Source organism: Anastrepha obliqua, chromosome 1 (assembly GCF_027943255.1).
Source record: "Anastrepha obliqua isolate idAnaObli1 chromosome 1, idAnaObli1_1.0, whole genome shotgun sequence".
Lineage (NCBI taxonomy): Eukaryota > Metazoa > Arthropoda > Insecta > Diptera > Tephritidae > Anastrepha > Anastrepha obliqua.
The window spans coordinates 138,705,120-138,729,519 of record NC_072892.1 but is presented as its reverse complement, the minus strand read 5'-3'; the positions used below and the strand labels follow the sequence as shown (position 1 = coordinate 138,729,519).

Here is a 24,400-nt window from a genome sequence, read left to right as displayed (position 1 = left end):
AGAGTTATTTCTGCCGTTAAAGGGTTTATGTGTGATTGAAGTCTTTTATTGTGAGATGTGGCACTACCTTTTTTATTTCTTTAGATATTATAACAAATTCGAGATGATGTATTTGGTGCGTTTGTAATCATTCTCAGGGGTTTCGCAAGGCGAATCTATTAAAGGTGGTATTGGTAAATCACCTGATTTGTTTTTTTTTTCGCTGTGTCCATGTGGATGTCAGCACTGAATAAAACAAGACGAATTAATTTTTCGTTTTCTACTTTTCCCATATTTTGCCGTGACAATCAAACGTACGAAGTGTGTTCAAAAAGTATCGCGAATTTTGTGTTTTTTCAAAAATTATTTATTTGCTAATTAATATTTTTTTCCCCCTTTCAAAGTAATCCCCATGAGATGCACTTGTGCCAACGTTTTTTTCTAACTTTCGAAGCACTCTAAAAAATCATTTTTTTATTTTGTTCAGCTCCTCCTTCGATGCCGTCTTTATCTCGTCAATTAGCGCGATTTTTTCGGTCTTGGTTCGTGCGGCAGCGTCCATTGAGATGATTGAGCTTTGGTTTCCATGTCATAACCATAAACCCACGAATCGTCACCAGTTATGACCCTCTGAAGCAAATCCGGGTCGTCGCAGACAGAGATACCAACATCTCATTAACAATGTTCATTCAATGCTGCATTAGCAGTTTTGTACGAATTTTGCGGCGACCCGTGTCATTTCCAAATCATTGAAAAAATCGAATGGGTCAAGCCAATCGATATGTCTAGGTCCTCTGCAACTTCTCGAACGGTGATTTGACGATATTTTCTTCACTTAATCAATTTTTTCGTCTATTGTTGAAGTGCTCGGGCGTCCGGCACGCTTTTTGTCGTTCACATTTTCTCGGCCTTCTGAGAACATTTTGTACCACCGATAAACGTTGCTTTGGTCCAAAGTAGCTTCTCCGTATGACACAGTCAACATTCGGAATGCATCCGCGCACTTAATTTCGTTTTTCACACAAAATTTGATACAGGTTCTTTGATCCATCTTTTTGAATAGGTAAAAATCAAAGACGGGTCGAAACACGTGCAATCAAAGCAGCTGTTAACAATTAAGTGAACATTCAAAATGGCCGAACTCGTTGGCGTGAGTGAGAGACATGAGTACCAGCATATCGCCACAAAAAAAAAAAACGAAATTCGAATATACGTAACCTGCGAAAATTTAAAAATCCCGATACCTTTTGAACACACCTTGTATAAAACATTGTTGTTGGTCTAGTGCTTCAAGCTTCTTCAATTTAATTGCAACGGACTCATGCGCCAGATAGACGAGATAGTCGACTTCCGCGAGCGGGACAGCGGTGCAGACCTAGCGCTTATAGTCCACCACACAGTGCAGTATCGTCTTATCGATGAAGGCATCGATCGCGGGGACAGCACCTTGGAATGCCAAGGTACAGCTGTCCGGTCAGGCGAAATATTTAACATATATATACCCTCTGTCACCTGCTGCCCGGCAGGATATCACCTTCAAATTGGTACGCTCATCAGAGATTGGTAATAGGTGACTTTAATGCGCATCACGATCTTTGGCATTCAAGCCTACCAAGCGATCTTAGGGGACAGCACTTGGCAGAGCAGATAGACGACTCGACATTCAGCACAGGGAACGACGACGCCCCCACCAGGGTAGTGGGCAATTGCAGCAGCTCGCCTGACCTAACAATTGCTAGCGCTGGTCTGATAAATAGCATAACGTGGCGACCTATGCTATCGCTTGCATCAGACCACTTGCCCATCATCATCTCGATTGAGAGACCTACCGACTTTGTTTCCGCGAATCACCGGTCATACATAATTTTTAGTAAAGCTGATTTGACTAGATTCGCGGAATTGACTAAGGACACCTTCGCCGCTCTCACCATCTCTACCGATGTGTACGTAGACGATCGCGCATTCTGTAAGGTGCTCACAGCTGCTGCGGCTCGCTTCACTTCTACTTCCGGAACATACGTCCCAATTTCCCAGCTGAAGCAGCCGTTCTTGCAAACAAGCGTGACAACATACGCCAGGCCGATCCCGGGGATCCCCGCGTAAAGGATCTCAATTTGGAGATTCGGCAATTGGTCATCCAACATAAGCAGACTAAATGGGAAGAGCATTTAAAGACTTGCAACTTCTCCTCTGGTGTGAGTAGGCTCTGATCCACCGTAAGGACCCTGTCGACCCCGACGAAGCACAACGACGAGACGGATATCAGCTTCAACGGTTGCACTTCGTCGGACCCGCAGAGATGCGCGAGCTACTATAGCTGACAATTCACATTGCATCCACCATCCGACAGATCCAAGCGTCGTGCCACCAGACGGCTGCACAAACTTCCTAACAACAGTGCGCCGTTTGTTTTCTCCATTGATGAGGTCGAGGGGGCCATCAACAAAATTAAATAGTAATCGCAAATTATCGGTTCTACGTTACCGGAACGAAGCGAATTTATTTCCGGATTAAGTCAAGAACTGTCACTCCAGTAGCTTTCCACAAGCATGTATGGGAATGTTTAAGCTGATACAACCACAATAACAAAAACATTGAGGCTCTCAAAAAGAAAGTTGGTGCAGCAATCGATCAAATACAGCTCGTGGAGCCGAAAATGTGCTAAAAAGTAAATTCATCGTATCGGCGACTGCAAGGCCCTCCAGTGACAGTTATTTCAATGAAGTATTATTCCATAAGTAGCCATAATGAATGCATGTATCTACAAGGTTCTTATCATGCTCCTCCTAACGTATGGCGCAGAAGCGTGGACGATGACAACATCCAGTGAGGCGTCTCTTAGAATGTTTGAGAGACGAATTATGCGGAAGATTTTTGCTCCTCTGCACTTTGGCGACGACGAATATTTAGGCGATGAAATAAAGAGCAGTATGAGCTTGACGATGACATAGACATAGCACAGCGATTAAAGATCCAGCAGCTTCGTTGGCTGGGTCATGTCGAACGAATGGATATAAACGTTCCGGCTCTTAAAGTATGCGTTGCGGTACCAGCTGGTGGTTGCAGAGGAGGTTCCCAATCGCGCGCTTTAAATTAGATTAGATTAGAGGTGGTTGGACAAATCAAAGCACTCAGTCAGGAAGACCATTGTACTACACCCGGTGAGATTACAGTGGAAGGAATAGAGAGACAGGATAGATACAGTAAGAATGGTAAGACGAAAAAAATAGTTTGAGGTCACTCATCCACGATTCCTTGTATTCGCTAATGAATCTGAAGAGATCTGGAAGAGGAAGAGCATGATCTTTATCGATAGTCAGTACATCGCACCCCAACAGCCCAAAACTGATCCTAGAAAACGCGCTTAACAATCGATGTATTGCAAAATCAATGTGGTGACAACTTTCTTTCCAGAAGTGGTCCTGTTCACTGGCACCCTCCTGCATGTGACTTAACGCCTCGGGATTTGACGCCTATGGGACTATGATAGGTCATTGGTTTATGCCGACAACTCAGCAGGTCTTTATTCAAACCACTATTGACGTCCTACGGCCAGATTAATAGAAAAAGTAATCAAAAATTAGGCTGATCGCATAGACTCTGAAACTCCTAGCGCAGCGGACATATGCCGGATATCACATCACTCCCTTCATCGGCTCTAAAGCTTTCTGCGGGGCAAGCAACAGTTTCAAAAGTACCTTTTTAAGTGAGCGGGAACAACGAGGCTTAATCGAGTACTGGAGAGTCCAAATGGGCATGCGGCAATCGAAAAGACTTATTGATCTAAAATGCACAAAGGTAGAGACAATCCTTAACCTCAGCAGAGAAGGCATAAAACTCTACACTGAACTACTAACAGGGTATTGTAAACTCAATTACCACTTGAAAAAAAAATTGGTGTGGCAGAAAATGAATCTTGTAGATTCTGTTCTATGCGACTGCCCAGCAGTGGCACGACGCAGACTCAATTACGCGGAAAGCGGGATTATAGAATCGAACTTCTGGTAGAAAATAAGCCCACAGCTGCTTCAGGCAAACTATTTGAGTAGACTACATGGGTGCACAATATACAGGGTGGCTGATGAAAGCCGCTACCAAAAAAAAAAATTGAATAACTTTTTTTCTTTTTAAGTTATCTGTTCCATTTTTGTTTTAATTTGCAGATTGATCTTTAAAATTTATTAAAATGGATAACTGGGACACGCAAACAAGAATTTGGATAGTCCGCCGCTATCACGCACTGGAGTCCGTAGTTTTGGTACAGAGAGAGTACAGGCGGATGTTTGGCGGCGATCCCCCGAGCAGATGGACCATAATGAGACTGGTGAATAATTTTTCTGAGCAAGGAACAGTCGCAAGAAGGCCTTATCATCGAAACCCACCAGTTCGGACGGAGGAAACGATCGCTGCTGTAGCTGCAGCTATACAAAGCAATCCAAGGGTTTCAACAAGAAGCTTATCTGCTCAACTTGGTGTCAGCCGACAGTCTTTGCAAACAATAATGCACAAAGATTTAGACTTATTTCCCTACAAAATTCAAATGGTTAACAAACTGAATGCAGCAGACTTGCCGATTCGCTTGGAATTTTGCCAGAAGATCCTGCAAATGGTGGAAGAAGACCAAAACATGTTAAACTGCCTTTTCATGTGTGATGAGGCCCATTTCGATTTAAACGGCAATGTGAACAAACAAAATTGTCGAATATGGAGTACTTCTAACCCACAGATACTCCACGAGACGGAATCGCATCCTCTTCGCGTGACAGTGTGGTGTGCGGTTTCTTCACGCTGTATTGTCGGGCCTTATTTTTTTGAAGAAAATGGTCACACCGTTACGGTTACTGGAGACCGTTATTTGAAAATGCTGAAAGAATTTTTCTATCCAGAACTACGCCGAAAGAGAATTCCTTTCAACTCTGTGTGGTTTCAACAAGATGGGGCAACGTCTCACATAGCCCAGACTGTTATGACAGAGTTGCGACGAAAATTTGCCAATAAACTGATTTCAAGAAACTCCGAATTGGCCCCCCAGGTCGCCTGACCTTACTGCACCTGACTTTTTCTTGTGGGGTTTATGTAAACAAGAAGTTTATAAAAGAAAGCCAACAAATTTGGATGAACTAAAACAATCCACTCGGGCAACAATTGCGGCTATTCCTGTCGCAACTCTCAAAGCAGCAATGAACAACTTTTTACTAAGATGCCGCACTTGTGTCAACGAGCATGGGGGGCATTTAAATTCAATTATTTTTAAAACTACAATAGTTAAGTTACATTTAATAAAATTTAATGACCTTCAACTTAAAAAAAAAATAAATGAATTCCATACACTAAAAAAAAAGTTATTTGAGTTTCTTAATGTAGCAAAATTCTCAGCCACCCTGTATCTTTTTAGATCAGTCGCAGTGCACAAATAGCCATTTTATAATAATAATTAAAGATCGGATTTTTATTCAAATTGAATATTTTATTATGATGAGTTTCTACCCAGGTGCGAACTTCATGTGATGCTAAACAAAATATGCACTTGCATAAGAATCCGATCTCTAATAATAATAAACACAAATCATTCCAAATAATAAACAAAATCATTTTGAGCTCTCAGGGTTTTAAAAAAACCTGATACTTTCAAATAAAGACATACCGCATTCAAAAAAAAATATTTTGCTTCTTGCTGTAAGCTTCAGCTTCAGACGTTATATGGCCCACCCTGAATAAACAATTCTTTAACTGTTTTCACGGCGCATTCATTAAAGGTGGGGCCACTAGACCAACAACATTGTTTTGTACGTTTGATTGTCAAAGAATGAATTCGCCTTGTTTCATTCTGGACTGAAAGTCACGTGCAAGGCGACCTTGGTCACGTGGATACGCAAGAATTGTAGAAGGTGGATTTAAGTTCGCCTTGAGAATTATGGAGGAACAGATTACGCCTTCCGAATTCGCCGCGTCGTAAGAGCGGATGAATAAACAAGCAAAAGGAAGGGGAATTACTTGTTTGTGAAGAAGAAGAGTAGTCGAAAGCAATGGAAACAACCACGCACAAGAAATTATACACACACGCAAACAGATACTTTCCTGCCATGGCGTCTTCCGCATAAAAACGCAAACAAACTGCATTTAAAGACTTTATATTCGTTTGTGCTTTCACAATTTAAATCTCATAAATAACAAAACTACCAAACCATTCACTGAATTTTCACAAACATGAAGTTTTTCCCATTTTTATTTGTTTTTTTGGTTTGTTTTGTATTGCGAACTTAGCTGACGTCAGACTTGTCAAAATCGCGACAAATAAAGTAATTGTTTTTAATGGCGCAACCAAGGCGCATTTATTCAAGTTGGTGGCACTAGACCAACAACAATGTTTTGTAAGTTGGAGTGTCATGGCAAGGTATTGGCGAAGTAGAAATCAAAAAATTAATTCGCCTTGTTTTAGTCTGCGCTGACATGGACACAGCGAAAAAAAAACAAATCAGGTGATTTACCAACACCACCTTTAATAGATTCGCCTTGGGCGCAACCATAGTACTCAATTCGCCTTGGTGGATACGGCGAAAGAAAAAAAATACCAGTCTAACGGTTAGACGCGATAGAAGTGAAACCTTCCGTAAAACAAACTGAGAGAGAATGAGACGAAGGCAGCATTAGGAGCGGGATAATTATAGGTTCATTATAATATTGCTATAAAGTTCATATTTTATTCATCCTCAATGTTTTCAATTTCAACAAATGATACGAGTGGCTTATGATAGCTAAAATATGATACAAATGCTTTGGTTTCGATGTTGTTAACATATCTTTGAAATACCGTGTCAATTGTTGTTTTTTTCTGTCGATATTCACGACACTTTTCTGCATTATTTTTCGGCATAATTGCGGTAAACATTTAAAAATGAAAATATTTACGAATATAAAAATACGGACGCAATACAGCACACGCGGTTGCTATTATGAGCGTCGTAGCGCGTATATTACACAGACGTACTAACATACACACAAACATTCGTAGGACGCTTGGTTTGAATTTTTTATACATATGTATGTATGCTATACTATGGCCTAGCCTATGTACGTACATACATATTTGTGTTCTGAACTTCCAGCAAAACAATGCTTATTAATATACACATATGCTTCTACATACAACCGCACACACAGGCCACTCACTTTATTCCTGTAAATGCGTATGTCGTCCAAAGCTAAAATTCTTTGCCTAGCGACTACAAGAACAAAATGCATTAATAGGCGCAGGCGTAGCGGCCATCATCCTAGTTGCCATAGCGCTGAACAGTCGCGGCGGCGCCGAACAGTTTCAACTATTGTACTGTGCAACAAAAACTCATCATCAAAAAATTGATTTATAAATTCGAGCTCATAGTTCTAAGAGCAAGTACTTTCATTCATAAAACGAGCCGCCCATATGCTAATTTTCTCGACAATTCGAAAATAGTCAATATTGGAATATTTCGCGTAGAATTATTTGCCAATATTCAATTTTTGTCAAGTCGAGTGCCCGCGGCTCCGTAAATATGTTTGCACCCATATATGTATGTAAATATATGTTTCTAAATGCTCGACAACCGCAGCAGCCTGTTCAAGGTTACTGTACATTAGGCCGGGTCGATTTGTGGGAAGGCAAAAAAATCGCCCATTGCTCTGTGAAAATCATATTCTAGGGATCAGAATAAGAAATTTTGCCGAAGGAACCATACCTCTAAAACGATTTCTGATGTCCCCCAATATGGGTCGAATTTTTTAGTTTCTTTTCTATAACTCACATTCATTCATTTACATATGTTTTGACTAAATAAATTTCTTAAGAGAAAAAATAGATAATATTATAAATAAATAAAAATAAAGAAAAAACATAGCCATTTAGCTGATTTTTTCATGTAAAGGCCAAAAATGGTGATATTTTGATATTGGGGGACATCAGAATTCGTTTTAGAGGTATGGTTCCTTCGGCAAAGTTTCTTATTTTGATCCCTAGAATACGATTTTCATAGAGCAATGAGCGATTTTTAAATCGACCCGCCCTACTGTACATGCAATGCTGTGCGCGCTGGATTTCTTGAGAAATTTTACCGTATGTTTTGCTGTGGCGAGGCACATATGTACATACACACAACATATATATGTACATATATCCGCATATATACATACATATATAAATTCACAAATTTAAATTTGCTTATGCCATCCTTCTGTGTGCCTGGTAATGAAGCATTTTCTATACATACATATATATACGTATATCTTTTTTCTTCTTCTTTTTGGTGTCGCTTTTTCGTTTCACTTTTTCTCAAATCACTCCCAACGATTCTAAAGAAGTTTTCACTTCAAAAACAAATCAGCTGATTTGCCGCTACCAACTTTCATAGATGCGCCTTGAACTGTTTTAGTTTCCAAGTAGTTTGGTTTTTGCATTTCAATCCTGTTTAATAACAAAAAAGCAATTCACATCCAAAGTGGATGCGGTTGACGTCGCCTGTAATAAAATCGTCTTGTTCACAGCCCTCGAAGTGAATCGGCAGTCGGTTCTACGCAACCGGAACGACTCGGATTTATATCCGGCCAAGGACTGTCACTTCAGCAGCATTCCTCATATGTAAGTATGGGGAATGTTTATGCTGCTACAACAAGAACATAAATCGACTTCCAGCTTCCAATCCAATCCAAGTCATAACAAAAAGAATCAAATGTTTAGTTTTTATTATAATTTGCAAGTTTAATTTTCCATTAATTTTAACCGTTTGTTGAAAATAAAATAAAAAAACAACATGTACATAATAATATAATATTATTAAATGGATAATAAAAAGTATTTCTTCAGCTCGAACATTTATGTAAATCAATATCTTAAAAACAATTATTCTCATTATAAATAAGCATTTAAATTGGACATACGTAAAATGTGTAATGATTACTTTTAAATTCACAAAGCAGCAAGGGCACAATTGATGACAGCAAACATTTTTGGGTACAACAATTGATTTTTTTCTATCCAAAAATGGCAATTTTTTTATAGGATAATTCATATAAATTTTGATTTGTCCAAATTTTATTTACATTCAGTTTCCACATATTCGATTAACTTAACAAATACATATGCGTTAAAAAAAAAATATAATAACTGCGATAAAAAACGCGATGAAAGTACAAAAAATATTGAAATACTTTTTGAAATTTGATTTTGCGATACAAACTTCGTTTAACTAACCCATTCCTGTTTATCAGCAGCTGATAATGAGTTTCACTATATGCATGTATGTTTGTATGTATATGAATATCCGTTTATACTTTACTACTATATTCGCGCTAGCACTGCAAGGTATTTTGTTTTTCTTTTTTCTTGTGCGTCTGCATCTCGTCTCTATTACAAAAAAACAATTGCAGCGTTCATAAGGCACTTCCTTTACTTTGCTTCTAGCCTAGACATCGATTTGGAATGGGGAGCCGGGAATATGTTCTTCACCCCATTTGACTATTAATATATATTGTCCACGATCGCGCACCATATAGTTCACGTTGAAATTATTGCGGCCGGTATGTTTTACGTTGAACTCCTCGCATGGACCTTTAGGCCCGTACATGCCCACGAAGAGCATATTGTTGCCAGCCTCTGTGGCGTTCACGGTAAAGTTATTTTGCTTGCCCATGTACGCTTTCTTCAAGCCCATGCCCTTGGATGTGATTTTGGAGGCGTCTGACTTGAATGTGGGCATATGCACGCCAGTATTTTTGCCACCCTTGGCCAGCTTCTGCACTGTCTCAACGATCACTGTAGATGTTTCCTGGGCGCCCTCATCTGCCAGTTTGTCGCCTAAAAAAATATAGAGGGAATAAAGTTTAATCTTAGTGGCCGCTTAAAATTTGTGGCATGCAAGCAATGCATGTTTTGTGGCACACTCACCGACGCAGTTCACTTTGAATGGTGAACCGACAATGTGCATGTTATTGTATTTGACCGAAATGTAGTGGTCGCCCGGCAGCAAAGGTGTGTAGCGCACTTTGTATCCCTCCTCTACTTCCGTGCAATCCATGGCCACTTTGGAGGGGCCGTCAATAGAGACAGCGAGCGTGCCGACACCTGCGTTGCAGGTGTTAATTATAAAGTCGGCTTTGTGACCAGTCTTCACTTCATCCAAACCGGAGCCGGTGGCATGCACAGCAGCTGGATCGGCTACATCTTTGCCGACCTTAATTCTGAATGGTGATTCGGGTATATGTACGCCGTTGAATTTTACATGAATGGCATGAATGCCATTCTCCCGTGGATAGAAGCGTACCGAATACATTTCGCTGTCGATGCTTTGGATGAAGCAATCATCGTCGGTGCCGGATGGTGCAACGATTTTGGCGTCGAGTGTACCCTTGGCGCCATTTTTGCGCACCATAAATTGGTAGGGTGCATCGGCTTGGATGTTTCCTGAAAAAGCAAAAATGTATGATTGTCTCTCATAATTAGGAGTTATTATATTATATCAGCAATCTTACCTTGCGGGAACTGTTGCACTTCTAGTTTATGAGCATCACCAGCGTCCGGCGAGATGTACACCTTAAATGGTGAGTCGGGTATGTGGCGATCGTTAAATTTCAAACCCACACGATATTCGCCAGGTTCGCTGACCTTGTACGAGACATCGCATGAACCGTCCTTTCGGTCTTTGAAGTCGATTTCAGCCTTGCTGGGACCCTCCACAGAGATAGCCAGTGAACCACCGCCCGCCTCGCGTGTCCATACATTAAACTCGGCTGGCTCACCGACAATACCACGCTCTAAGCCCGAACCACCGGCCTTTACCAAGTGGCTACCAAAATCGCGCAATGGGCCCACTGTGAATTGGAAGGGGGAGCCGGGGATGTGCATGTCCTTGTAGCGCACTGAAACGGTGTGTACGCCTAATTCTTTCGGTACGAAATGCACCGAATAGAGTCCATCTTCGACTTCTTGTATTTCTGCGTCCTCAGTCACATTGCTGGGTGATGTTACACAGGCCATTAGATCGAACGAAGTGATGCCAGGCATTTTAAAGGTCAACTTGCACTTGCTGCCAATCTCAGTAACGGGTACAGCATCGCGTTCACGTTGAATCTTTTCACGCTTGCGATTGCTGCCCTCACCAGTGACTTTAACGGTAAATGGTGAGCCCTCAACGTGATGATCGGCGAATTTCAAATTCACAATATAGTAGCCTGGCTCTGTGGGCTTGTACGAAATATTTAATGTGCCATCATCTTTGTCAGTGCATTGGATCTCTGCTTTGCTGGGACCCTCAATCGATACGGACAGACCACCATAGCCGGCATTGCGTGTGTCCACAGAGAAAACGTTGTCGGCGTGAGTTTTGCCTTCTGTCAAACCGTTACCGGATACCTTAACCTTCTTTGCGTCACCCACTTCACGCTCACAAACGTCAACCTTGAATGGCGAGTTGGCAATGTGTGTGCCCATACGTTTGACCGACACCATATGAACGCCAATTTCACGTGGCGTAAATGAGATGCCAATGTTGCCAGTTGGCATACGCTTGAGGAAGCAGGGCTCCTCTAAGCCACTGGGCGCCTGAATGGACGCATTCAAGGCGCGCAGATCATCGTCGGTAATTTCACCGGGCATGGTGACTTCCGAACAGGAACCAACCGAAATTTGATTACGTTTGCGACCCTCGCCAGTGATTTTGGCGAAATATGGCGAACCCTTTATATGTTTATCACCGAAGCGTACCGAGATTTGATATTCACCAGGGGCAGTGGGTAGGTATTGCACCGACACTGTGCCATCTTTGTTGTCATGGTAATTGATCTGTGATTTAAAAACGATTTCAGAAAGAGTTTTTCGAATTATGTGACGTAAGAGAGTTGTTTGGATGCTAAATTACCACCAAAGTTTTGGGGGTTTCATTTAAATACTTACATCAGCCTTGCTGGGTCCCTCCACGGCCATGGTGAGACCACCAGCGCTGGCGCCCTTAGTTGAAATGGTAAAATTACATGGCTCACCAGTAACACCATGAGTCAGGCCTGGTCCATAGGCAGTCACATAACCAGATGTGATGGAATCAACGTGGAATTTGAAAGGTGAACCTGAAAGGTGAGTGGTAAGGGATATGAGTTGCGAAAATAGTTCATAAAGATAAAATAAGAAATAAAATAAATAAGGTGAAATAAGAGCAAACTAAAGCATTTATGTTGAAATGAGGTTTTCAATTACAATTCGCGTTCGTTTGATTGGTTATGAAGCAATCTGCAAATGAGAGCGCCAAGTCAGTACGCCAAGACTCCCAGACTTCTGCGCTGCAGAATAAGCGGAGTTAGTTCAAAGCAATGCTCCTAACACTTTATGGCTCTTGGAAACATAATGTAGCAGTTTTTTTCAGGTTCGCTGGAACAGCGGTGGTAAGTTTGCTCCGAAGCTTAGGAATGTCCTCCAACAGTAGGAGTGATGGAAACGGACCTTTTGTTTTTTTTATGAAGGATATTGCGTGAGTATATAAATCAAATCTTGGACTGTGAGATTAAATCATCTTCGAATGGATTTTCAATTATACATTCTGTCAAAAAAGTACCGGGAATCGTTCAATAAAACGCAAAATAAATTTTTAATAATCAAAATTTATTTTGTCGCCTTCAAAATAGGCTCCATTCGCCATCAAAATAGGTTCCATACAAATTCTCCAACGTCGCATAACATCCAATCAATATTCTTTATTTACTGTAGAACCATTTGGAATGAATTCCGAGTGCACCACACCATGATAATCAAAGAAAACGAGTAGCAGACTTTTTTTGGGTTTCGGCTCATGTGGATAGCGCCATTCAGCCGCCTGTTGACTGGTTTACATGTCAAACTCATATACTCACGCCTCAAAACCTGTTGAGATGCGCTGATGTGCTGGATAAACGTTGGCTCCGAATTCACTTGCTCAAGCATGTCTTCAGCCACCTTCTTACGATGAATTTTTTGAAAGAAATTCAACTCTCTTGGAACGAGTGGAGCAGCCTCACGTCTCATGCCCAATTGATGGTGTAAAATGTTACGACTTCTTGCCCCTCTGCAAAAGCCTTATACCACTCGTAGATCCGTGTTTTTCATAAAGCACACTCGCCATAGGTTTTCTGCAACATTTTCAACGATTCGGCAAACGAAATTTCGTTCGAAACACAAAATTTAAGACAAATTCTTTGTTCGATATTTTCATCCATAATGAAAATCACAGAGCACACCTGTGGTTGGCTGATATAATTAAATGCCAAAACCAAGCTAATTGACAGATCCAGCTCAAACTCTGCGACACTATAGCGGACAGTTGTACCAACATTCCAGAAAAAAAAAAAAAATTAGATATTTTTTTGACAGAATGTATGTACTCAGGTACCTCCCTACGATGGTTGGGCTTACATAGCTGTGATGTTGCCAGATTTATACACGGCCATAAACTGTAACTCAAGCAGTATTTCCACTAAAGTTTATGGGGTATTGTTTTGCTTGCCATCGTAATGGCCTATTAAAAGTTTAACTGACGAGAATTTAGCGTTTCATAGATCGAAAGATCTCTTTGAAATATTCCGCCAAAAGAATTTGTGGCTTGCTGGTGGAGTTAGCGTTTATTTTGGCGAAAATAAAATACACAAGGATCGGAATGCATATCCTAGTGAGTGTCTGGAAGTTGGGACGCATATGTATATCCTAAATTTCTAGAACTTCCATCATTCGTTAGCGATTAAATTTTCTTGTAAACCAAGTAGTCTCATTTCGCGCTTTATCTTTCCTTCCCAACGTTAGGTGGAGATAACAATACATACTTACATATGAGTATTTATATATGAAAAGAAAATAAATGGTTACTCACCTTGTACTGGCTCGCCGTTGTATTTTACGACCAGCTCGTGCGTGCCCTCCTCCTTAGGCTCATATTTGATTGACACCGTACCATCGCGATTGTCCTGAATAACAGGCTTGTCAACTTTTCCGCTTGGCATTTTGACCTCAGCTACAAAAAAGAAGAAAATAAATAAGTTTTTCAAATGAAAAAAAAAAAACGAATACTTGCTTGAAAAAAGCAACTTTACATAAAATAAGATAAAGTACCAAAGCAAATACGCGTTCCAAATACTGGGATGCTGTGATATATTGTAAAGTTTTGACAATTAATTTTCTTTTATTTCGTTTTAGCGAATTTTTTATAAAAAATACAGTTTATTCTACAACTAAAACCGTATACATAAAAGTTTCAAACTTTTTGCAAAAAAAAAAACAAAAAATATTAAGAAATTTTCAAGTTTCAAACTTTTTATTCAAAAGTTTGGGTATCCAGTTTTATAGTTCATTCCATTTCTAGTAGAGTTAAGTGCAAATTTGAAGTTGCTAAAATTTTCATTAATTTTTTATTTATATTTTTTTTTGCACATTGCTCTGTAAAATAAATTTCTGTTAGGCATTTTCGAGAGGTGCTGTGTAGCAAGTGCTATAAAACTCGCTCTATACCTGAGAAGCAGGAAAAACATTAGCATGGCAAAAAATGCCTCTCCACTGTACACTCTCATTCTATAGAAAAGCATTGTTTGGTTGGATGAAAGCACATTCTATTTGTTATCAAATGCAAAAAATAAAACAATGCATGCGTCGTTTGCATTGTGAATAATTCCAATCGCGTGCAAAAACAGGTTCAGAACCCTGGTGTGGATACTCCGACTTATATGAGTTGATTGCGAGCGACATTCTTAACAAGGAGAAATAAAGCAAAACTCTCCATACGTTGCTATTTGTTGAAGGGGAAAATGCCTTCGAATAGAAAAAATCTTCCCACCAGACCATGCAAGGCAGCATACGGCATTTATTTTACTCAATACGGGTTAAGAAATCAAAATATTAACCAATGAACCAATGAACGCCAACGACTTCCTTCAGTTTATTGTATGAACTTCACGCGATTTACTCTTTAACTATTCTTAGTAGACTGTGCCATATTGTGAACGTTGTTTCTGTTTTATTGTGTTGGCATTTCGCTTAATTTTACGTATAAACTTTGCTCAATAAATGAAAAAAAAATGAAAAGTTCTGCTTTGTGTTTATTTTAGAGCGTATTTTAAGAGATCTTTAAACAAGTTGTACTTTTATTTTATTTTTATTTTTTATACCGGCAAATAAGCGGATTTCTTATCGAAAGTTATACATTTCAGTACCAACCATATATGAGTCGCTTCCCTCAACAAGGAACCAGCCAATGAAGCTGGGTAAAATAAGCAAAACTCAATTAACCAGCTAAGTTGCAAAACAAATAAGTTCTAGAATTGATTGATAGAAAAGATTCTAGGATACTATATATGTCTATTCGCTCCAAAATTGTATACATTTTTAGTTTGTGTGAATTTCCAATAACGTTAGAAGAAGTAACAAAAGCAATCAAGCATTCAAAAGGCAATAAAGCCACAGAGCCAGGCGAAATACCTGCAGAAATTCTACAACTAATAGATGAAAATAATCTCAATCTACTTGTAGAAGTTTTTAAACACTTTTATGATACTGGGCAGTTCTCGCAAGATTGGTTAAATCCGTTTTTATCACTTTGCCACAAGAACCTCAGGCTTAAACATACAACGAGAATCGCTTGATCAGCTTAATGAATCACTTTTTAAAAATTTCTTTTTTAAATTTTTCATAGTCTAATATATGCCAAGTGCGAGCCAGCCAGCGGAGACTTTCTATTTGGCTTTAGAAATGGATTGGAAACACGCGAAGCTCTCCTATGTTCGAATAGTCGAATATATGCCAAGTGAAAGACAGCCATCGGAAACTCTCAATTTGGCGAAGCTCACCTATGAGTTCATGTTCGCAACATGACAAGCAATTTAATGTAATACAATCACTTGACATCGAGGCAAAGGAGTTGCGCTGTATAAAAAATCTACAATATATTGGAACCAAATTGCACAGCTTAGAATAAATAACGAAAATACAAACGAAATTGAAATATTGAAAGGCGTTAGACTGTCACCGCTTTTATTCAATATTTACTCTGAAGCAATTTTTCAGGAAGCACTTCGTAATGCACAAGAAGGCATACAAGTAAATGGTGTGATTACTAATAACATCAGGTATGCTGATGGCACTTGTTGCAGACAGTATGAAAGATCTACAAAGCCTTTTAGATAAGGTTGGTGAATACAGCAATAAATACGGACGCAAGATCAATGTCACTAAGACTAAATTCACTGCTGTATGTAGGAAATAAATTTACAATAATTTAACCTTATCGCTGCAAAGCGTGTCCAAATTCAGATACCTTGGATGTTGGATTAATGAGAACTGGGACTGCACCGAAGAAATGGCAAGATCAGCATTCTGCAACTACAGAAAAGTGCTCTGCAGTCATGAAATTAACATGCAGTTATAAATTCGATTTCGTCAAATGCTACATATGGTCAGTACTTTTGTATGTCATGGAGGTATGGGGCCTTAAAGTAGCTAACTTGAACAGGATAGCAACCTTTGAAATGTGGTTATACAGGCGAATGTTGAAAATCTCATGGATTAATCACGTTTCCAATAGTGAATTTCTGCACCGAATAAACCGGAGTAGGCAGCTTCTCACGGCGTTGAAGCGAAGGAAGACAGCTAACTCAGGGCATATTCTACGAAGTAGCAAATACAAAACGTGGCAATTCATTCTAGAAGCCCGGAAGCTAAAATAGAAGAAAGTCGAAGTATTGGAAGCAAACAAACATCATGGTTGCGTAATATTAGACACTGGACAGGACACTAGGAAACATCAGAGAGTTGTGGAATGTGACAAGAGGCAGAGAATCTCTTAACGAAATCGCAAAGAATATTTCTTTCAGAAACTTTAAATGGCAAATTGAAATTGATTTGCAATGAAACTTGAATTGTACGATCGCTTACGTTCGAAAAGGAACATACAACTAGAGAAGATGAAGAACCAAGTATTCTAGTTCGCCAATATGTAATACAAAATATGTACATTTTTACAAAAATAAGTACATGTTATGAGTTCCCGGACACTCCGGTGTTCAAGGAAACGAAATTGCCGATGAATTGGCCTACCGCGCATCAACGGTTCCCCCACAAGGGCCAGAGCCAATAATCGGAATCAGTTCCGCAGGAATCATGAATTGGATCAGTGCTTATGCAGGCAATCTACATGAAGAGCGATGTGTTCCGGTCTAGAACGCTGCAGAACTGCAAAGTGTTTTGTGAAAAGTCCGAACAGAAAACTGTCAAACTTTCTACTTAAACTTAGAAGGAAAGACGTTCAGTTGATGGACGGTATTATTACAGGACACAACCCATGGGGTCAGCATATGACCACCATTTGGAATCATTGAGGACCCAATGTGTCTGTCGTGCTTGGAGGAGACGGATAGCACTGAGCACTTTCTCTGTGTGTGTCCTGCCTTTGCTAGAGCACGGCTACGAGTATTGGGTTCCGATGTCGTGAGAATGAGTAATATTCGTTCTCTAAAATTGGAGGATATTTACAGATTTGCCAAAGAATCTAGAAAATTCTCAAAGGACTAAATCGCTATCTTTGCCTCTATTCTTTCCCATCTCTTTCTCTGATACTTTACTCCTTTCCTCCTTGACTATCTACCCTCTTTCCAGAGGCGTTTTAGCCTGAGTGTTTTACGACCTTTTGAAATTTCATTCATTAATTTTCAAATGTTATGAGCTGAAATTAATGTTGCTGAAAGTTTTGCACGTTTTTTGCCTTTATACTATAAATCAAAATAATGGATTTAAAAAAAGGCATTCCTTGGTTTTTTTCTTTTTAATGTTCGGTACGGCCTTACAAATCGATATTCGATCGCTCTCTACGTGCAACCTTTGGCTTTATGAAGCAGTAGTCGTGTTGCATTGTGAATGTGGTAAAAATTGTATAGCTCATAATGATCTTTATGTACCTACATATATAAGTTTAAATTTGAAGAAGCTTAGAAGCGTATATTTGTGAACTTAAGTTTTGCTCCGAAAATTTAGCGCCCGACTGTGCGTTATGTGAAATTTGTATCTTTTTACTAATTTAATTTTCTAAACTGAATTTTTCTTTTTTTACTAACAATAAATTTGAAATTTTTTCTCAGGTCAATAAATTACACAGAAATTCTATATACATATACACACATGAGCGTATGCATGTAGGCACATATACAGATGAAGTTATACGAAAATGAATGGTTTTTATAGCTTTTTGTGAAAATATTTTAATTTCTGTCACTAAGTAATTTAGAAAATATATATTTTTTATGTATAGATATGTGTATACATTTGTACATATCTCTAATCCGGTTTGATTAAAATTATATTTCGTAGGCGGTTCTATTTCATTATTATATTTTATTTATTGCATTAAAAATTGTATGAAAAATGGCGACGCAATAATTTGAACGATGAATCAATGCTAAAATATTTTTGTTGAATTCAGTTTTTTTAGTTGCTTTGTCTTTTCTGCTGTTTTTTCTTTTTTGGCTAGCGACGAAGGCGCGCCAATGAATAGCATTCGGTTGGTCTCCTATTTTTGTATTTTGATATAAATAACTTTAACGGATTTTTGATTTTAAAAATATTAGAAAAATGCCAAAGGAAGTGAAATATTTGATTGTACGTAAAACCGTACGTACATACATGCCTACATATATACATACATTCATACATACATACATACATACACATACACATACATGCAGGTATACACTTCCACATAACACCAAATCATGTTTCGCTTATTTATTTATGAGTGGATCAAAACCGTGGAATTTGTTGTTGTTTAAAGGCGAACGTTGATTATTTTATATTAATTTTTCATATTTCAACTGTATTCAACCGCTTCTACTAGTCTTTTAGGAAGCTAAATGGAAGCTCAAGTTGTTAGTCAAACTATAATTGAATTATGTTAAATTCACGCCCAAAGTGTGTGCCCAACGGAGGGTTAAAGAGAAGTGATGAAGCTAAGGACATTACTACTTAGTGCATTTTCGATTCACTTCGCTAACACTGGAAGGCCCCAGATGAGCTACCATCCAAAAAATCACGTTTGTTTTTACGATTCCAAATGAATTGTCCACAAGGAGTTCGGGCCAAATCGTCAATGCAATTCTCTATCTTGGCGTTTTGAAGTGTTTGTTGCATCACATTCGGCGATTTCGCCTTGACTACCGCGAAGGAGAAAGCTGGCGCTTATTGCATGCCAATGCACCATCTCATCGATCCACTCTTGTGACTAATTTTTTGACTAGAAATCGCATTTTAACCGTTAATCACTCACCACATTCGTGGACTTTCACTTTAATTATCACTCACCACATTCGTGTGACTTCTACCTATTCGAAATTTGGCCATGAAAGGAAATCGTTTTGCGTCCGTAGAGGCCATCCAAAAGGCTTCTACCGACATCCTGAAGGACATTCCGGACTCTGGTCAATGACCTGAAACACTCTTTCGAAAAGCATTTAGTTCGCGCAAAACAGTGTATCGAGGCCGGAGGGGAATATTTTGAGTAAATAAACTCGAAGTTATTAGAACAAAGTTTCGGTCGTTTCTAGTTTGGTTCAGTCTTGTTTATTTTGGACTTCACCTTGTATTTTCATTATTCTTTAGTTGCAGTAGTCAGTCTGAAATTATATTTTCTTGACTTCTTGAAATAAATAAAAAAATTCTGAAGCATTCATTCTACCTGAATGACACACATATACATGCTTATATGTATATGTAGCTCACACATACATATGCATTGTATTTTATATAATATATTATGTTAAATGACCACAATGGGCCATAAATTGTCGTAAGCATGGAGCAGCTAAAAAGTAATTTCAATGCAGTAAATAATTTCGGCATTTAGCAAATCAACGCTAATGCAACTAATGGTGGCAGGCCAGATAGTGGCAGCACACAACTTTACGATCCATAGCAATTACCATTAAAAAATTAATTACTCGAAATATGGCATATGTTTACGTTACGAAATACAAGCAACTGAAAAAATGGCTCAAGCGACAGTCGCATTCGTGGCAATACATAGTGTGACATATTTGAGAGGTTGCCAGCCAATAAAAATGAAATAAATAAGAAGGAAGAAATGCAAAACAAAAAACAAACAAAAAATAGGAAAAAATATATAAAATGAGTAGAAAAGTAGAAAAATAAGGGAAAATCGACGAAAAATTGCAAAATTGTAAAAGTGCAATTTTGTGTTGTATCGCGCCGGAAAAAAGATCAGCAATACAATTGCAATGTGTCACGCACACCTATGCAAAGGCATTCGTATGTTTACGTCTTTGTGGGCACATTGATGCGCCTATGCGTTTGGCTTTGACGATCGCCGACCACCAGGGCGTATGCGGAGGCGACTGAATCAAAATAAAAACAAAAAACCGAAAAACAAAAGCAAAAAAAAAAAACCAAATCAAATAGGAATCTTCATTACGTATACGCATCGTTGCACCAAGCCAATGCAGCGGCATACAAATCCTACACTTCACTTGCTGTGACACCCGAAATTCTTGTAATTTATTTGCAAATGCTGCAGTGAAGCGCGAAATTTGAAAGAATCGGATAAAAATTTGTGATTTCAGCGCAAGGCGAACGCGATACGACGGCTGAGAGTTAGACGCTCGATCGCCCTTTGTTGGTGTTTTAGTTTGGCTGTTGTTGTTTTTGTTGCACTCTTTTTTTCACTCTTAAAATACAACAAATTAAATACAAGCAAAATTGTGAACGCAACGATTCATTAAAAGCGAGCATTGCGTAGTGCAGAATCGGTGGCTATTGCGACCGCCTGGGCCGATCGTAAATTATGTTTTTTAACTTCAAAAGGTGTACACTCTGGCTATGTTGCTATATGTACAGTGCAGTGCTTTGACTATGGATGTGCAGACATGGATGTTTGTTATTTCTTTGTGGTTGTTGTTTTTCGTTTATGGTTTTTAAGTTTTCCTCAGACATCAGACATTAAATATGCTTTTAGGTTTAAATTTATGCCTGTTATATTTCTTAGTTCAAAAAGCATAAAATATCTTCGCACACGAGTACAAGCGTACGAGCAAAGGAAAGGTAGCTGTTTTCGAATTTGTTAGAATTCTTTTGAGTGCTATAAATTGCAGCAATCAAGCGTCGCTTGCTTACTTCATTACACGACATATAACATATGCTCATACAAATGTTTCATGTACATACATGTAGTGTATGGGTGTGTGTGGGCATGGACAATGCATATACACACGCGCATACAAATATTTGTGTATCTCATAAAATATTTCAACACTCATTTGCCTTCATAACTTGCGTTTTCTTTTTCCAGTTCACGCACAAAAGTCCCTTTGACCGTTAGATTAACTTAAATTTATGGTTTTTCATTGCGCGTATCTGACGGCAATTAATAATTTTGCAATCGCTCTCAAGTGTTTCTCTAAATTTATTCAGTTTGTTTCACTTAGTTAGCGCAAATAAATTGATACTGCAAATCCTCCTTCCATAATGCCCAATTTCGCCAATATTCAAAGCCACAGCGCGTTCGTACGCATTTTTTCCACAACCCATTGCGTTTGTTCGCGTTTGATGGCCTATTTTGTGTGCTTTAGCTTTTCTTTAAACTTTTTGTGTTCGTTGCTGCCAAGTGGCACGCGCACACTTCCATTTACTTGATTTATTTAGCCGAGTAATAAATATCGGCGCCTCTGCTAAATGGCAGATAAAATGCTTGACTACTCAATTGTTATTGTCTAGTCATTCTATGGCAGCGCATTCGCCACTATTTTCGCAAAATATTTTATATTTTTCACTTGCTAATGTTTTTTTAGATCTTTTTTTCTTTTGATGTACGCACAGGGAAAATGCTTTTCAAATTAACTCGGCATTTTTCTAGTCACAGCTGAATAAATGTTAATTAGGTGCATTAAATATGCTAATGTGTTTTGAATTGAAATGCAAAGTGTCCGTGGAGGGGGGGAAATTTTGTACATTTGTGTTCACATAATTTAGTTACTTCATCTTTTTATTGACATTTTTCATGCCAATTTTTTCGCTAATTTTTTATAAAAATATAGTTCATTGTCGTCTAACAAAAACCTTATAAATGGAGTCTTTCTATAAAATTTTCAAAAATTAAACGAATTTTAAAAAATACTCAACTTTTTAATCAGAATTAAAAAAAATTAAATTTAATTAAATAAAAAAATTTTATAAAATTCTGAGTATGCAGTTTTGAACTTCATTCATTTTTTTTGTCAAGGTTCTATAAAAATATAATTCATTGCAGAACAAAATCTTATAAATCAAGGTTACAAACTTTGTACACAATTCACAAAAATTAAACAAATTCCAAAAAATGTTCTTCAAAATATTCAACTTTTTAATCAGCATTAAAAAAATTAAATTAAATTAAATTAAAAAATTAAAATAAAAATCTTAGTATGCAGTTTAAATTTTAATATAATGCAGTGCAATTTTGAAGTCGCTCAAAATACAGGTTGATTTTTGACAATTTCTTTTGCATAAGTTGCTGAGAATTTTCTTCCATATAAAGCACACGTTCGGAGAGACTGTCACAAAGATTTATATTTTTATAAAAAATTAACGAAAAAATTTAACGTGAAAAATATTGCTAATTTTGAAAAAAGTGACTCAATTTTGTATATTAAGTTTATTCAAAATATTTAACTATTTATTATTTAATTAGTAATTATTTATTAATAATACTATTTTTGACATAAATAAATAAATAAACAAAAAATAAATAAATAAATCAGTAAATATGTATATAAATAAAAAATTTATGAATGAATAAATAAAAAATAAATAAACAAATAAATAAATAAATAAATGATTAATGAGTAAATAAATAAATAAAATAATAAAAAAATATTGTAATACAATAATCGTCGATTAAGGCAGATATAAAAGCTGTACCCGATAAATTGACATAGTTGCAAAGAACTCGCAGTTGGTGAAGAAGTCGGGACTGGGACTAAGAGTAACAGAGCAATCAGAACAATAACCAATAGGTCACAGCAATGCAAACGAAAGTTGAGCTTTTTTCAAAAATGAAATACAGGTGAGGCGAGTAATAGAGCAAAACAGATGACACGTGACGGTATGAACTACGATTTAATCAGGAAATGACTGCCAGATTAGGGACTGCTGTGCTTTTGTTGGCGTTTCAGCCTCAACAATTGACAGGTGACGGTATGAACTACGATTCAGTCTTCACAAATCGCCTTGAAATGACTGCCAATTAGGGACTGCTGCGCTTTTGTTGGATTTTCAGCCTCAACAATTGACAGGTGACGGTATGAACTAGGATTCAGTCTTCACAAATCGCCTCGAAATGACTGCCAGAGTGGGTACTGCTCTGTTTTGCTTGGAGCTAAACGCAGCACTTTGCGAAATCGTTGGGCATTTTTGCCTTACTGAAGGATGTAGAGTTGTTGCACTCATATCCAGAACGAAATATCAAAATGCACGCTGCTACACAGAATCAAATGATATATATATATAATTGGTGCGTACACCTTTTTTGGGTATTTGGCCTAGCTCATCCTCCTATTGTGGCATGCGTCTTGATGTTGTTCCATAAATGGAGGAACCTACATTTTCAAGCCGACTCCGAACGGCAGATATTTTTATGAGGAGCTTTTTCATGGCAGAAATACACTCGGAGGCTTGCCATTGCCTGCCGAGAGGCGACCCGACCGCTATTAGAAAAAACGTTTTCTTCATTTTGGTGTTTCACCAAGATTCGAACCTATGTTCCTCTGAACTCCGAATCGTAGCCACGCATCAACATATTCGGCTGCTGCGGCCACCATTCTTAGTGTTTTAATTAATTCTTGTTTTCACTGAGGTGTAGGCTATTGCGAGACTATCACTCGATTAAAGCCATATAAAATGCTTGTTAATAGAATTATTTTTTTTTTTCAATAGACGTAGCATCTCGGCAGGCAACGGCAAATCTCTGAGTGCGTATCAGTTATGAGAGTGCTTGTCATTGAAGTCATTGAGATCTTAATGACAGCTAAATGTGAGCTACGTTGATATTGACAATGTGAAAAATCGTACAATAAACACGTCAACTTTTCATATAACGGTTATTTTGAAAACTACAAAAGATTGGATATTTTTATAGCTGGCGAAGAAAATTTCATAAAATTTTTGTATAAAAAATTATCTCAAAGAAATAAATGTGATTATTAAAAAAAGGGCTCACTTTTATGAAATCAGCTTAAATTAGCATTAATTTGCTTTTTTTAGTCTGCAAGAAATACAGCATTTTTAGATTATTAAATAAAAAAATTAAAAAAAAAAAACACTTCAAGTAACTGTACACAATTTTCACATACATACAGGCATTTTCTGAAGTCTCAGCAAACACGCATTTGAAAGTAAATGAAATCGGACAGCAAC

General features: G+C 38.1%; 1 protein-coding gene across 5 annotated transcripts in view; it reads right to left on the bottom strand.

Annotated features, from left to right (window-relative positions):
* Nucleotides 1–8,677: 8,677 nt before the first annotated feature.
* LOC129236303 (filamin-A) overlaps nucleotides 8,678–24,400 on the bottom strand; it is a 204,375-nt gene continuing 188,652 nt past the window's right edge. For all 5 annotated transcript variants that reach the window (XM_054870607.1, XM_054870608.1, XM_054870609.1 and 2 more), the window contains 5 exons: nucleotides 13,836–13,976; nucleotides 11,900–12,069; nucleotides 10,480–11,788; nucleotides 9,896–10,411; nucleotides 8,678–9,805 (listed from right to left, as the gene is read on the bottom strand). In XM_054870607.1, the coding sequence (XP_054726582.1) occupies nucleotides 9,414–9,805; nucleotides 9,896–10,411; nucleotides 10,480–11,788; nucleotides 11,900–12,069; nucleotides 13,836–13,976 (2,528 nt within the window). In that variant the 3' untranslated portion in view covers nucleotides 8,678–9,413. The remainder of the gene's footprint in view (nucleotides 9,806–9,895; nucleotides 10,412–10,479; nucleotides 11,789–11,899; nucleotides 12,070–13,835; nucleotides 13,977–24,400) is intronic.